At 31.4% G+C, this 16,290-nt stretch overlaps 1 protein-coding gene across 1 annotated transcript; it reads left to right on the forward strand.

Annotated features, from left to right (window-relative positions):
- The first annotated feature begins 4,175 nt into the window (after positions 1-4,175).
- On the forward strand, positions 4,176-5,669 carry LOC115695497 (uncharacterized). Its single transcript, XM_061118280.1, has one exon. It carries the CDS (start codon positions 4,176-4,178, stop codon positions 5,667-5,669), a length of 1,494 nt encoding a protein of 497 aa, XP_060974263.1.
- The last annotated feature ends 10,621 nt before the right edge of the window (positions 5,670-16,290 follow it).

Consider the following 16,290-nt stretch of genomic DNA (forward strand, 5'->3'; position numbering starts at 1 on the left):
CTGCTCGCTCTCATGGTTGCTCAGCTTTAGCCTTGCCCTTACCTACACATGGAAATAGCAACTTTGAGTCAACAGACTCAGTAAGAAAAATATAAACAATAACATAGCAATAACACGGATTATGATCAGACGCCCATATACCCCCAATCATAGCCCTAACCCCGTGTCCAACACAGTGCTGAGTCGCTAGAACATTCGTACGATAGTACTAATGACCATAATATCAACATTTATTCGGTACGCTAGTCATGCTCTAGCCATACCGATGTGATACTGTCAAGTAGTACGATACTATCGACCATACACAACTAGAAGAAGGGCCTTTCTCTTCGGTTTTTAGGTCAGTTTATCTTCGATTTATTAAAATTCGCTACCGAAGTTATTTGAGGCGATGACATATGTTCTAAAATACTGAAGACATAAGGGGGACCTATGTCTTCGATTGTTATTTAATAAGCGAAGAGATAGGTCACTTTTCTCTTCGGTTTTTATATAATAACTTAAGAGATAGGTACCTTTTCTCTTTAGTTATTATAGAAAAACCGAAGAGAAAAGTGACCTATATCTTCGGTTGTTATATAAAAACCAAAGACGTAGGTACATTTTCTCTTCGGTTTTGATATAATAAACGAAGAGAAAAAGTAGCTATCTCTTCGATTATTATATAAAAACCGAAGAGGTAAGGTCTTCCTATTTGAATTATACTCCAATTACGTCTTCAGATATTATTTAAATCTAAATATATATTAATTTTTTATTTAGTGATTAATTATATATTAATTTTTATTGAAACAATTATAAACTAATTATAAGAATAAATATTTTTTTTGAAATAAAAATTATTTTAATTATACAACAAAATTAAGTACAAAAGACATTCTAATTATATTATAATAAAGTTAAAATATACATTACAAAATATGCTCAGTCCTTAATAATAAAAACTGTACACAAAATAAGCATTGCCTAAAATTAAAAGTCTAAAGCTAACTAGTACAAATATCGTGTCAATTTCTTATTTTTGGGAAGATGATTCACTACATTTTGCCCTTTTTTTTCGACCAAACATCTTAGTGGCTTTTGCAGTGAACCTACAAATAACAGTTGGAACACTCATTCAATAAAAAATTAAGTAAAATAAATAAAAACAATCTAACATTAAATCAAGAAAGTGGCATACCCAGCAGCTATGACCCGGCTAGGGTGCTCGGGTGTCCCTAATGCTTGAGTCAATATATGTCGTTCCGAGTGTACTTTTTTCTCGAGTTCAACCTATGCAGTATGATTGATAAAAGTTAGTACTTTATAATAATAAAAAGACATACATTCATGTTATTGAATTGTGTTAGATATCACTTACTATCCTTGCGGCAATCTCCCTATCTAAGTCCGTAACTAGGACATTATTCTTCTTACGGGAATTCAACCAAACTTGATGGCGGGTGGATCTTGAATTCTGTTTTCTTTTTTCTGCAACAAATACACAATTAATAAGGGTTGATATCTTAAAGAAAATACATAGTATATAGTAATATATAAAGTGCAGCAAATGTAACCTTTTGTGGTTATAAAATTTTGCTAGTTTTACAACATAGTAAAATAAATGAAATATATAATACTATGTAAGATAAACTCAATGGCCTCCTTTTGTTCATGTATAGAAAATTTCAATCTATATACACCAATGGCATAAAGAAATGCTTATATCACAATGTTACAGCAATGAAGTTTCAACATAAATTACTAGCTCAATTAACTTCATTAGCTAAATTTTGTCTAGTACTAAACCATGTTACGTCCTAGTTGCACTACAACAATTTTGATTATTAGGGGCGGACCTATTACAGGCGAGGAAGGTCCGCCCCTAATAATGAGGTTATTACCGGCGGATGTGGGGGCCCGCCGGTATTCTGATTTTTTTTAAAAAAAATAAATAAAATAGTAATTAGCGGCGGGCATTTAGTAATACCGGCGGACAGCCCGCTGCTAATATTAGTTGATATTTAAGTGCGGGAAAACGGAGCTGATGTATTTCAAAATTTATTAGCGGCGGACCTATTACCGGCGGGGTCCGCCGCTATTCTTATTAGCGGCGGACCAATACCGGCGGGGGTCCGCCGCTACTAATAGAAATACCGGAGGGACCATTAATACCGACGGGCCCCGCCGGTAATAATTTTTCTATAAAAAAGAAACCCAACCCAGTCTTTCCATTTCCTCACTTCTCAAAATTTTCATCTCCCTCTATTCCTCTCTCGGTTTGCAGCCATATTTCCCCATTTCCCCAACCCTTTCCCTATTTTCTCCCATTCAACCACCCAACCACCGGCGCTGCTCCACCAACGGGTTCTCTTTTCTTCAAGTAACCGCTTCACATTTCCACTTTTCACATTTTCACAAACTAATTTTTTTTTTCTGGTTCCATATTGTTTTGTATATTTGGATGAAGATTGCAGTTTTCGCTCTCGATTGCACCGTCGCCGTCAACGTCCTCGCACCGTCACCGTCGCATCATAGTCGGCCCAAACCGCCCATTTCTTATTTTCAAGTATGTGTTTTGTATTTACTTTTGATAAATTTTTTGTGTAATATTTGTATGTGTTTGTAATTAGTTTGAAATTTCTAAATAAAATCAATTTTCTGTGTGATTTTTGTGTTATGTAATATAAATTTGTGTTATATATGATTTTTTAGGGTTTTTAATTTTGGTATGTAATATAAATTTGTGTGATATATTAGTTTTAGGGTTTTTTTATTTGCTGGGTTGATATAAAATGTGTATGTTTTTATATACACTGTAATATTTTTTTTCATAATATATATTTTTTTTGTTAATATATAAAATAAATAGGTATATTATATATATTATATTTTTTTTGTGTATAAGTATATATATTATATATATTGTATTTTTTAATTTATAATTTTATATAGTATATATTATATTTTTTATAAATATATGTATTGTATATATTATATATTTTTTTTTAATATATAAGTAAATATATTATATTTTTATATATATAAATATAAGTTTATTGTATATATTATATTTTTATATATAAATATATATTTATTGTATATATTATATATTTATTTTATATAATTAAAATGAAAAAAATTATTTTTATGTTATATATATTATGTAATATATATTTTTTTTATATTTTATAAGTAAAATAAATAAAACTTTTATTATATAAAATACTTTATATATAATATTCATATATTTTATATTATATATATAAATATTTATTTAAATATGGTATATTTAAATTTATTTTATTTTGTATTATTGGGAATTTTATTTAATTTTCTTAAATTGGTGTTTTATTTATGTAAATTTGTGAAATGTATAATTTTATATATAATTGGTTTGTTGTTTACTTTTGATTGTAAGTTAGAATATGATATTATGTTATAAAATTTATTTAAAATTAAATTTTAGAAGTTTAGAAGAATAAAAAACGTGACCAAAAATAAGAATTTAATATAAATTTTTAGTATGAAATTTAATTTAGATTCATATAAATAATTTTAAAATTTTAAATATTAATAATGAAGTTTAATAATGAATTAATATATTTTTATGTTATCATAAAAAATAATAAAAATAATTATAGTAATTAATTTTTTTTAATTAATTCATAAATTAATTTTTATATATTTTAATAAAAAAATAAATACGATTTTTTAATTTAATTTTATGAAGAAAAATAATTAAATTAGTTAAATTAGTAAGATTTTTTAATTTAATTTTCTAAAAAAAATAATTTAACCTTTTAAAGTTAATTTAATGTATTTAAAATAATTTTCAAAGTTTACTAAAATATACGAAATGGTTAAAAAAAAAAAATCTTTTCAACTAAAATATTTTTTTAGTATACTTAGTAAAATAATTTTAATATACTTAAATATAACTTCAACTATTTGTTTAATTAAAAAAAATGACAATAAAAATTATATATAAAAACATTAAATAATATGGTAATATATAAAACTTGAAATAATAATAATGCAAATCAAATATAAAATCATAAAAGACATAGTAAATTGAAATAGCATAAAATATTCATAAAATAACATAAAATTTTCATAAAATAGCATAAAATTTTCATAATTATTTTATTGCCATTGCTATAACTCATAAAGTTTTAAAACACTTTTAGATGACTATGGATAAATCTTGGACTTCTTGGAGAAAACGTGGTAAAGAATATTGGGAGTGTTTGCAAGTATTTTTGGCAATGGCTTCAGCATATAAAAATTTTGATGGAAAAATTAGGTGTCCGTGTGTTAGATGCTTAAATACTCGATTTGAGCCTTTAAATATTGTAGAAGCCAATTTATTTGATTGGGGTTTCGATAATGGTTATCAAAAGTGGATTTACCACGGGGAGCCAGAAGTAGAAGTTCCACGAAATGAAGTTTTACGAAATGAAGCTGTCGAGCCAATTTTAGATGATGAAGATGACGAGATGATTCCCATCATTGAAGATTTTATCCGACCAACAACTGAAGAAGTTCAAACCAACCCCAACTCTTTTCAGTATTACAATGACTTATTTGAGGAGATTGAAGTTGAATTGTACCCTGGATGCCATTGGATTTCTTCACTTAACTTTCTGGCAAAGTTATTGCATTTGAAAGTTCGTGGAAAAATTCCTATTAGCGTATTTGATGAATCATTGAAATTGTTGAACCTTGCTTTTCCAAAAAGAAATAAAGTTCCATCAACGTACTACGAGGCTAAAAAGAGACTGAAAAAACTAGGGTTGGGGTATGAGTCAATTGATGTGTGTGAGCATGATTGCTGCTTATTTTATAAAGATCATGCAACCAAAGATGCTTGTCCAATTTGTGGAAGTAGTCGATGGATTACTTCAACAAAAACTAATGGAAAAAAAGTGCCTCGTAAAGTGTTGCGCTATTTTCTGTTGACACCAAGGTTGAAAAGATTATATGGTTCAAGACATACAGCAAAATATATGGTATGGCATCATACTGGAAAATCTAAGGATGAACGAGTGATGCGTCATCCGGTTGATGGATTAGCTTGGAAGGACTTTGATGCTAAACATCCTAATTTTGCCAGTGAACCTAGAAATGTTCGCTTAGGTTTAGCTGCTGATGGTTTTAATCCATTTGGCAACATGAGCCTAGCTTACAGTATGTGGCCTGTTGTGTTAGCGAACTACAATATTCCACCTTGGATGTGCATGAAAGACAATAATTTCATGTTGGCTCTACTTATTCCTGGACCAAAATCTCCAGGTGAAGACATGGATGTATTTTTGAGACCGTTGGTGGATGAGCTGAAAGAGTTGTGGGTTGATGGAGTTGATACGAGAGATTGTACGACAAACACTATGTTCAAATTGCGTGCAACCCTTTTATGGACTATTAATGATTTTCCTGCTCGAAGTAGTTTGTCTGGTTTGAGTGGTCAAGGATACAAAGCTTGTCCAACATGTAACGAAGACACTACTTCAATACGAGTAATTGGTAAGACATCTTATGTAGGTCACAGAAGATTCTTGCCCAGTAACCATCGATTTAGAAGGGACACCAACTTTGATGGAGAAATTGAAAGAAGACATCCACCGAGACGTTTTACTTGTGAGAAAATTTTGGAACAAGTAAACAAACTTGTGCCACAAATTCCATGAAAACATGAGCAATTTGGAGGTGTGAAACGCAGACGGGTTGCAGAAGATCAAAATTGGAGGAAAAAAAGTATCTTCTATGAGCTTGAGTATTGGTGTACAAATACTTTGAAACACAATATTGATGTGATGCACGTTGAGAAGAATGTGTGTGACAGTCTGTTGGGCACAATCTTGGACAACGATAAATCAAAAGACACAACTAACGCGAGACACGATTTGAAGAAATTAGGAATAAGGGAATGGTTGTGGATTTATGAAGATGATAATGGCAAGTTAATGAAGCCACACGCCCCGTACGTCCTCAAAGCTTATGAAAAATTGAAATTCTGTCAATTTATCAAGGACGTGAAGTTTCCTGATGGATTTTGCTCAAATTCTATCAATTTATCAAGGACGTCCTGAGAGCATTGGAAAGAGATTATTGATAAAACTTGGGTCAATGATGCTGCTAAAGAGAAATATGTGAGTTACACTAATATTTCAATTTTTTTTCTTAAAATTATCACATAATTGATTATTTAACAATATTTATTTATGTTTAGGAGCAACTCACTTGTAAAATGGAGGAAGAGATGGCAAGAAGTAGGCTTCAAAGCCAATCTGGCAGTGATTCTGGATCTTCGGAGGTGCCGTCTGACATCCAATTCAAGGTCATGGGCAAGGTCATGGGTGACAGGAGTGACTATATTCGAGGAGTCGGTTACAACATAGCAAAGAAGGGGAAAAGATCAACAACAACATCTAGCTCTTCCAGTCAAAGTCAGACTCAATCTCAAGCAGGGTCTACTCTTTCTCAAGACGTTGGTATTATGGCTGAGATGTTTCAGAGATTGCGTGAATGCTTTCCTCCGGGACAAGACACTTCTGATCTGTATGACCCGCGATTTGACAGATTCCTCCAGCAATATTTACCTACCCAATCTCAGGGTAGTGCAACATGTCCAAGGCCGCAACAACAACCTTTACAGCAGACTCAACAATCTCCTAATGTGCAGGGAAGCGCCTCCCAATCTCCTCTTATTCCGAACATGTTTGGACGCTCCTCCGAGTCTCCTCCATTTTTCTACTCTGATATTTTTGGAGGATCACAGTCCCAACAGCCGATGTTGGGCCAATTTGGGAGTTCATCTCAGCAGCCGATGTTTTTTGGGGGTCCAATGCAGCAAACTTCTCCGGGTCTATTTTTCGGTTCACAAAATCCATATTTTTTTCTTGGTGAGTTTCAGCAACAACCCCCGAACTTCTCGCCACAACAATCTCCAAATGTTTCGCAACAACAACAATCTCCGAATTTAGCACAACAACGACAGACTCGACAATTTGCGGAGATTTTATCTGCTCAGCAACCATATTACCCATCACCGCCAGTATCGCAAGCTCAGGACAATGCACCAAATCCTGATATTAACTTAAACGCTACTGGCTCAAATTTTGAAGATGATTTATTTAATCAAGACAATATTAATTAGTGTATCTTAATTTTAATTATGTTTGGATTTCTTTAAGTTTAAATTAATGTATGGATAATAATATTTTAATTTTTAAGTTTTAAATAATGAATGGATGATAATTTGTGGATTTATTAATTTTAATTTTAATATTTATTAATAATATAAATTTGAAAAAAATTAATTAAATAAATATAGAAAAAATATTTATAATATTAAATTTTTTATTAATTTTTATAAAAATTTAATTAATAATATAAATGTTTTTTAATTAAATAATTATTTATAATATTTATTAATAATATTATTACATTTTTTATTTTTTTCTTAAAAACCATTATTACCGACGGACACCCGCCCGTAATAATGGTTCAGAGTTGACTGTTCTTACGCGTATTTACCGGCGGACCCCGCTCCTATTGGTCTGTCGGTATTAATCATTAATAGCGGCGGATGTGTCAGTCCGCCGCTATTAATGATTAATAGCGACGGGTTATTACCGGCGGATCCCCGCCTCTAAAGGGCAATACCGACGGATTCCAGGATTATTACCAGCGGACTGTTCCGCCCCTACTAATGGTATTTGTTGTAGTGTTGGTCCTTATCCAGATAAATCCTTATGACTTTTAAATATGATGTGACTATGTTTTGAGATTTATGTTGTCATATTTGATACACATACAGTAGAGATAGATTGGCATTCTATATATCCCTGCATCTTTTGGTATGTCTACTATTAACGAATACGACATAGTTATCCTTCTGGTTATAAAGCTTTAATTAGGACTAAAGAAATGCAATTATTAATGGAGTATTGGACATAGTGAACTATTTTATTCACGAATTGAAATACATCTTTAAGAATCGCAATGCTATGCTATGATCATAATGAATAAGATTGCCTATCCTAACCTAAGATCCTAATGATGAAGTATAGATAACTTGGTTCAATCTTATTCAATGCTATAGTCAATGGAGACAAACACTTAAGAATTGAGAGTGAGTGAGATTGAGATACTTAAGAATGAATACTAGCATATTATAAACAAGAACCACTCAATCAAACCAATTGTTTCAACATATCTAATTGATGAAAATGCATGCAGTCAACCAAAACAGGGATTAAGCTATAAATATATATTTCTTAAAATTTCAATGTAAATTCAAAGTTACAACCTTGTTTTTGCTGTAGTGCCATTATCGAACCAAGCTATAAATATATATTATATATATATATATATATTTTAGTTCATTCATTATAATTGATCACTCTGTTGTATTATTACTTGCCAGACACACATTTGATCTTATAGTTTTTTGTTGAAATCTAACAAGAATATCAGTTAGGACTGTTGTTAGTTTAGTGCAGAGTGTTTAGATAGTTCTTTCTGTTTTTATCCTTCCGTTATTAATTTTCTGTTGTTTGTTGGCAGTCATAACAACTTTTGGTTGTTATTCTGTTATGAGGTTTTACTGCCTATAAAGGCTGATTGTATTTTTCCTCATTAGTTATTCAGATATTTTTCAATGAAAACTATACACTGCTTTTCTCATTTCCGCAACATGGTATCAGAGCAAGGAAGTTATGCTTCCTTCCGATCTTGATTATCCCTGTCGTTCCTTCTCGTCGTGTTCTTCTTCTCCTTCTCCGGCGACGATCAGTGTCTGCATTGAAGAATTCATCTCTTCATCGACACAGGTTTTCTCTCAACATTTCTCTTTCTGTAATTACTCTATTTTCCTTTACTTCGTCTTGCTTTTCTTGCTGTTATGGCGACAAATGAACAAGAAGCAGGGTCAGTCGAAGGAGATTCATCCCAAGTCAACAATGGAGGAAATCCAAATCAAACCACAAACACTGGTTTCAATGTTCAGATGACAAGATCAAGGAGCCAGATTGAGGATCCATCAGATCCGTATTACCTACACCACGGAGACAATCCTGGCAACATTTTGGTGTCTCAATTGTTGACTGGGCAGGACAACTATATTGCTTGGTGCAGAGCTATGGAGCTTGCGATTTCTGTCAAGAACAAATTGGGGTTCTTGAATGGCTCTATCCCTAAACCTCCTATCACTGACCATGTTCTTTACAATGCTTGGATCCGTAATAACAACATTGTTATTTCCTGGATTATCAATTCCGTTTCAAAGGAAATCTCATCTAGCATACTATACGATGAGTCTGCTATGCTGCAATCTGGAACGATTTAAAGGTGCGATTCCAGCAGAAAAATGGAGCTCATATATACAACCTAAGGAAAGACTTGATGAATCTCAGACAAGAAAATCAAACTGTGAGTATATACTTTACTAAGCTGAAAACAGTTTGGGAACAGCTATCTAATTTCAGGCCAAATTGTACTTGTAATGGGTGTTCTTGTGGAGGAGTCAAGAAATTACAAGAACATCACAATATGGAGTACATTATGTCATTTCTCATGGGTCTTTCCGATCTTTATGCTCAAGTGCGTGGTAATATCCTTGTCATGGATCCTCTTCCTGAAATTAATAGAGTCTTTCATCTAGTAACGCAAGAAGAGAACCAAAGAAGAGGACAAGGCAGTACAACAGATCCAAACTCGAATATGGCCTTCGCTTTTCAAGGGGAAAAGGCTTCAAGCAAGGGTGACACTCAAGGACCACCTAAAACTCAGCAACCTAAACGTGGCAGGCCCTTTTGTACTCATTGTAACATGCATGGTCACACCATCGAAAAATGTTACAAGATACATGGATATCCCCCCGGGTACAACAAAGGAGGAAAATCAAAGGATGCTGCAGCAAACCAATTCCAAACATCCAATGAAACAGCACTACAAGAAAGGAGACCTTTTATCCCACTTTTATCCTTAACAAAAATAAAAAGTGGGATAAAAGATATGTTACAACTTTTTATCCCACTTTTAGATTTGGCATCTCAAAAATAATATATAATATTTTTTTAGACAAGGGCCCTGTTTGGTTGAACATTAAAAAAAAAAAAAACCATAGTAAAAAATGAGTTAAAGATTGAATTTTTATTTACCAACCAAACAAGCTCCAAATGACTTATGTATATCAAGGGCCTTGTTTGGTTGGTAAGTTAAAAATCTATTTTTCTCTCTTAAAGTAGGATAAAACAATAGCAAGTGCCAAACAGGCTTTAGTTAAACCCTTTTATCCCGGTTTTTTGCTAAAAACCGGGATAAAAGGGTTTAACCCAAAACCCTTTAATTCACTTTGGACAGACCTTTTATCCCGGTTTTTTGGTTAAAAACCGGGATAAAAGCTTTAGGTAAATAAATTACCCCTTAGTCGTCTCACACCATAACACGCTGCCGTCAGACCATAACCCTAGCTTCCTCTCAATCGCAAGTGCGATTTTTCTTCTTCTTCTTCTTCTTCTTCTTCTTTTTTTTTATTTTTGCCTTGGTTGTACAGTAACTCTTTTTTTTTCAAGTAGGAAGGAGAACACTCATCTCCATCAGCATCACTAAAGGAAGAAGAAACACATTTTCAGGTACAATAACTTCCTCTTTTTTTCATTTTAATGACTTTTTTTTATCAAAAAACATTTTTTTTGCTTCTATCTTTACATTGAAATGTTAAATATACCAATAAAAATTATTTCTTTCATATTTTTAGGAAGAAAAAAAGTGAGTTTGTGAGTGGGTATGATTGAGTCCGAAAATTTAAGAAAATTTTAAGTGGGTTTGTGAGTGGGTATGATTAAATATTTGTTTGTTTATTTTTTTTTAATAAAATACATTGAATATTATTTTTTTTTTGTTACTTTTTATTTATTTCTAATTTAGTATTATTGTTGAATTAATATATTTAGTTCTAATCATATATATGTATTTTTTTGAGTAATTTATTTTATTTAAATTAGAATGTTATAATTACCCACAAATAATGTGCACCTATGCTAGAAATTAAAATTTATTTTACACCTAGAATTAGAATATGTTACAATATTATTTTTTTCAAAAAAAAAAGAAAAGGAAAGAAAAAGAATGTTGTAGTTAAATAATGTGTAATGTGTAGGTAAATTAGAAACTTAAATATATTTTTAAAATAATTTTTGTTTAAAAGAGTGATTAGTTTTCAATTGCTCTAATATATTGATATTGAGAAAGTCTTAGTAACTATAGTCTACTAATTATATAAATAATTTAATTTGTGCTTGTTTATACTTAATTGTAGATATATTAAGTGATTTTGTGGTGATTTTTTATTTTATTTTATTTCTAAGAGCTTCAAGAATATTATTTTAAGTAGTTATTAGTTATTATTCTTACTTAGTTGGAAAAATCTCTAGTACTTTTTTATTTTGTATGCTAGAACTTTGTAGAAAATTTAAATTATTTGAAATTGTATTATATAATATACAATTATCCTAAACTCAAATAGATTTTAGAGATTTTTTTATCTAAAAGAGTAATAGTTTTCAAAAGGATATATTATATTGGATATTGTAAAATTTTTAGTTATATAACGATTATCTACTAACTATATGTGAATAATTTTTAATTGTGTTTGTTTAAACTTAAATATAGATGAATTGGGTGACTTTGTGGTGATTTTGGTTTTGATTTCTAAGAAAGTAGTTACTAGATACTATATTTACTTAGTTACATAACTATTTAGTTACTAGTTATATATGTATGAGCTAATTATTACCATTATAATTTAACTTTTATTGAAACTTTTTATATTATATTTAATATTTTAGGTTCTGGTTCGTTATTGGAAAACAAAGTAAAATTTCGGTGATCATTAATAACTTTTTAGAGGTACGTTATTTGCTTATTTATTTTTACTAATTATCAAAATATTAGAGGAGTTTGAATATATTAGATATTCATTTGTAGTGAAGTAGGTTCTGAGATATACTATACTGTGGTGAACGCAGAATTAATATATACATGCTATATATTATGATTATTATGTCTTGTTTCCCAATTTGTTGTATTGTTTTTGTTGTATGTTAGGTACTTATGAAATTGGGAAATGTCATAAAATGAAGGAAAACTCTGCCCAATTTTTTTTAGGATTTGATAAATGAATATATTTTTTTTATTATTTGATTAAAAAGCATGCTTAGGAATGTATTTGAAACTCTTAAGTTTCTTACAACTTGTTTATTAGGAAATCATTTTTTAATTTTTAGAATAGATAAATCATGGATGAATGATAGAAGAGAAACACCACAATTTTAAGAAGAATACAACAATCTTTTAGAGTTTTGCCTAAAGAAGCCACCCCCGTTTATCAATATTGGAAGGGTAAGTTTAGAGCTTTAGATTACTATGTACTAACTTACATTCGTCTTGTTAAATGCTATTATGATTATTTTGTCTTGTTTCCCAATTCGTTGTGTTATTTTTGTTGTATTGTTAGGTAATTATGAAATTGGGAAATGTCATAGAAAGAGGGAAAACTCTGCCCAATTTTTTTTAGGATTTGATAAATGAACATATTTTTTTATTATTTAATTAATAAGCATGCCTAGGAATGCATTTGAAACTTTTAAGTTTCTTGCAACTTATTTATTAGGAAATTATTTTTTCATTTTTAGAATAGATAAATCGTGGATGAATGATAGAAGAGAAACACCACGATTTTAAGAAGAATACAACAATCTTTTAGAGTTTTGCCTAAGAAGCCACCCCTATTTATCAATATTGGAATGATAAGTTTAGAGCTTTAGATTACTATGTACTAACTTACATTCGTCTTGTTAAATGCTATTATGATTATTTTATCTTGTTTTCCAATTCGTTGTGTTGTTTTGTTGTATTGTTTTGTATTGTTTTCCAATTCGTTGTGTTGTTTTCCAATTATTTTAGAATTTTTTAAATGTTCAACATTTAAATCCTATTGAAGTCATATAAAAGAAAAAAATAAATATATACTCCTCTTTATTATAAATACGAACATATAAAAATACTTTCCTTTTAATTAGTTTTAAATTTTTAATTTGACAGCTTGGCAACCTATCCCAATGTTGTGAGGAAGAACATCTCGCAGCGCTTCGATAATAGTGGTTAAATCAATTACTTCCTTATTTATAAATATTGATCAGTAGTATTTTATTGTATTTTTTTATACACTAGAAATTTATTGTGTGTAGTATTTTAGAGAGATTTGTATACAATGTAAAATATTATTTATTAATTCAAGTTACTAATTATCATTGTTGTTTTTAAAAATTATTTTAATCATTTAATTTTTAGTTAAATTTTTTATACATATTCAATATAATTATAAATATAAAAATTAAATTTAATAATTATTGCAAAAATATAAATGCAATAAATTTAAAAGAAAAAAAAAATGTGAAACACCTAAATTGGATAAAAGGTCACCTTTTAAGATCTTTTATCCCGTTTTTTTTAAGAAAAAAGTGGGATAAAAAATGACCTTTTATCCCGGTTTTAAAATAAAATCTGGGATAAAAGATACCCTTTTATCCCGGTTCTTATGAGAAAACTGGGATAAAAGGATACTTTTTATCCCGCTTTTCTCATAAGAACCGGGATAAAAGGGTATCTTTTATCCCAGTTTTTTTATTAAAACCGGGATAAAAGGTCCCTTTTTATCCCAGTTTTTTCAAGGACTTTTTATCCCACTGGCATATATCCCGGTTTTCATTTTAGCGAAAACCGGGATAAAAGGCCTTAAAAACCGGGATTAAAGGCCTTTGTTTGTAGTAGTGCAGGTTCGGGTCCCAGTGAAAGCAACACCTTGCTGCCCCAACTCACAGTAAACCAATATCAGCAATTGCTAAACCTTCTTGGTGCTCAAACTGTTAACGGACCTGCTACAGACCCGAGTACTTCTAATGGGAACTCAGGTATTATCTTAACAAATTATGCTATGTTATCGAAAGAGAAATCTTGGATCATAGACTCGGGTGCAACTAGGCACATTTGTTCTGACTTAAATCTATTCCAAAGTGTTCATTTTATTGCAGAAACTAAGTTAATTCTGCCTAATAATAACAGCCTTCTGGTATATCGAAGTGGTAATATCAAAATAAACAATCATCTTATCCTTCATGATGTCCTATATGTTCCCTCTTTTCATTATAACATTATTTCTGTTAGTTGCTTGACAAAAGGGGACAATTATTCTTTAAAATTCTTTGCTGATACTTTTTACATACAGGAAACGCACACCAAGATGATGATTGGCAAAGGTGAATCGGCTAATGGTCTCTACATATTGGACACCACACCCGTTCTCATCAATGCTTTTGCATCTGCTGAAACTTGGCACAAGCGTTTGGGTCATTTGTCTAATAAATGTTTGGATTTATTACAAGATTCTTTGAATTGTAAAACTAAAGATTTGCATAGTATTGAACCTTGTTACATTTGTCCTTTAGCTAAGCAAAGGAAACTACCTTTTCCTAATAAAAACAACTTTACCAATAATTGTTTTGATCTCATTCATTGTGATATTTTGGGACCCTATCATGTTACTTCGCATTCTAACCATAGATATTTCCTTACTTTGGTTGATGATCACTCTAGGTTCACTTGGATTTATCTTCTTAAGCAAAAATCTGATGTCATATCTATTATACCTGAATTTCTTTCTTACATACAAACTCAATATAATTGTGTTTTCAAACGTTTTAGATCTGACAATGCTCCTGAACTTGCTTTCAAAGATTTGTTCTCCAAGAATGGTATTTCCCATGATTTCACTTGCATAGAGACACCCGAACAAAATGCCGTTGCTGAAAGAAAACATCAACACCTCCTTAATGTAGCAAGGGCTTTATATTTTCAGTCCAAAGTGCCTATCCAATACTGGACTGAGTGTCTCATGACAGCAGTGTTCCTAATTAATCGAACACCTACACCTAACCTCAAGAACAAGACTCCTTATGAAATACTGCTGGGCAAACCACCTGATTACAGTCATCTCAAATGCTTTGGGTGTCTAGCTTTTGCTTCCACTATTTCTTCTCATAGAACCAAATTTGCACCAAGGGCAAGAACATGTGTCTTCATCGGCTATCCTAGAGGAATAAAGGGTTATAAGTTATATGATATTAATACCAAACAAGTATTTATTTCTCGCAATGTTATATTTCATGAAAATGTCTTTCCTTTTCATAAACTTAACTTGCAAGATCAATCTATAGATCCTTTTTTACCTCTGGTGTTACCATCACATCACATAACCAACACGCATATAGCTGATTATTTCCCACAAAATTACAATGATACTGCTTTTAATCCCATTTTACAGGATAATGACAATGAAGATGACAATATCTCCCATGATACTCATACTGCTACTCAACAGCAAGAAAATACCATGTCAACACCAGCCCATTCGACACCTCCTGTTACTTCACAGCAAGAAACTTCTACACCAGAACCAATTGCACCTCGAAGAACCTCTCGTGTCTCATGACCTCCAAGCTATCTTCAAGATTTTGAATGCTACAATCTCCTACAGGATAAATCTACTACACCTCATCCTATATCTAAATTCATGTCTTATGCAAAATTATCTAAAGCTTACAAAGCCTTTATACTTGCTGTCACAGCCGAGTTTGAGCCTCAAAATTACAAACAAGCTGCACAATTCAAGCAATGGTTGGCAGCAATGGACAATGAATTACTTGCCCTCATCATCAACAACACTTGGACCGTTGTTCCTCTTCCACCGGGCAAGCACGCAATAGGTTGTCGATGGGTGTACAAAATCAAGTATAACAGTGATGGTAGCGTTGAAAGACTCAAAGCTCGCTTAGTTGCACAAGGATATACGCAGCAAGAAGGATTGGATTTTTTTGATACTTTCTCCCCAGTTGCAAAAATGGTCACTTTCAAACTCTTACTTGCCATTGTCAACATCAAGCAATGGCACACTTTGCAACTTGACATCAACAACGCCTTTTTAAATGGTAATCTAGAAGAAGAGGTTTATATGCAACTTCCCCAAGGTTACACGGTTCTCTCTAATGTCACGGGCTCTAATTTGGTGTGCAAACTAAACAAATCTATTTACGGTCTTCGTCAATCCTCACGACACTACAAAAAGTAGAATTTGCGTCGGTCAACGGGACGGTCAACGGCAAGGACCGACGCAAAAAATGGAAGTCAAGTTGTTGTGGCGGTTGGAAACAGACGCAAAAGAATGTGAGTTTGCGTCGGTTATCAATT

This window comes from Cannabis sativa, chromosome 6 (assembly GCF_029168945.1).
Source record: "Cannabis sativa cultivar Pink pepper isolate KNU-18-1 chromosome 6, ASM2916894v1, whole genome shotgun sequence".
Taxonomy (NCBI): Eukaryota; Viridiplantae; Streptophyta; class Magnoliopsida; order Rosales; family Cannabaceae; genus Cannabis; species Cannabis sativa.

What these genes read in the sequence shown, in the direction of transcription:
- LOC115695497 (XM_061118280.1), top strand. Translation starts at nt 4,176, where the DNA reads ATGGATAAATCTTGGACTTCTTGGAGAAAACGTGGTAAAGAATATTGG.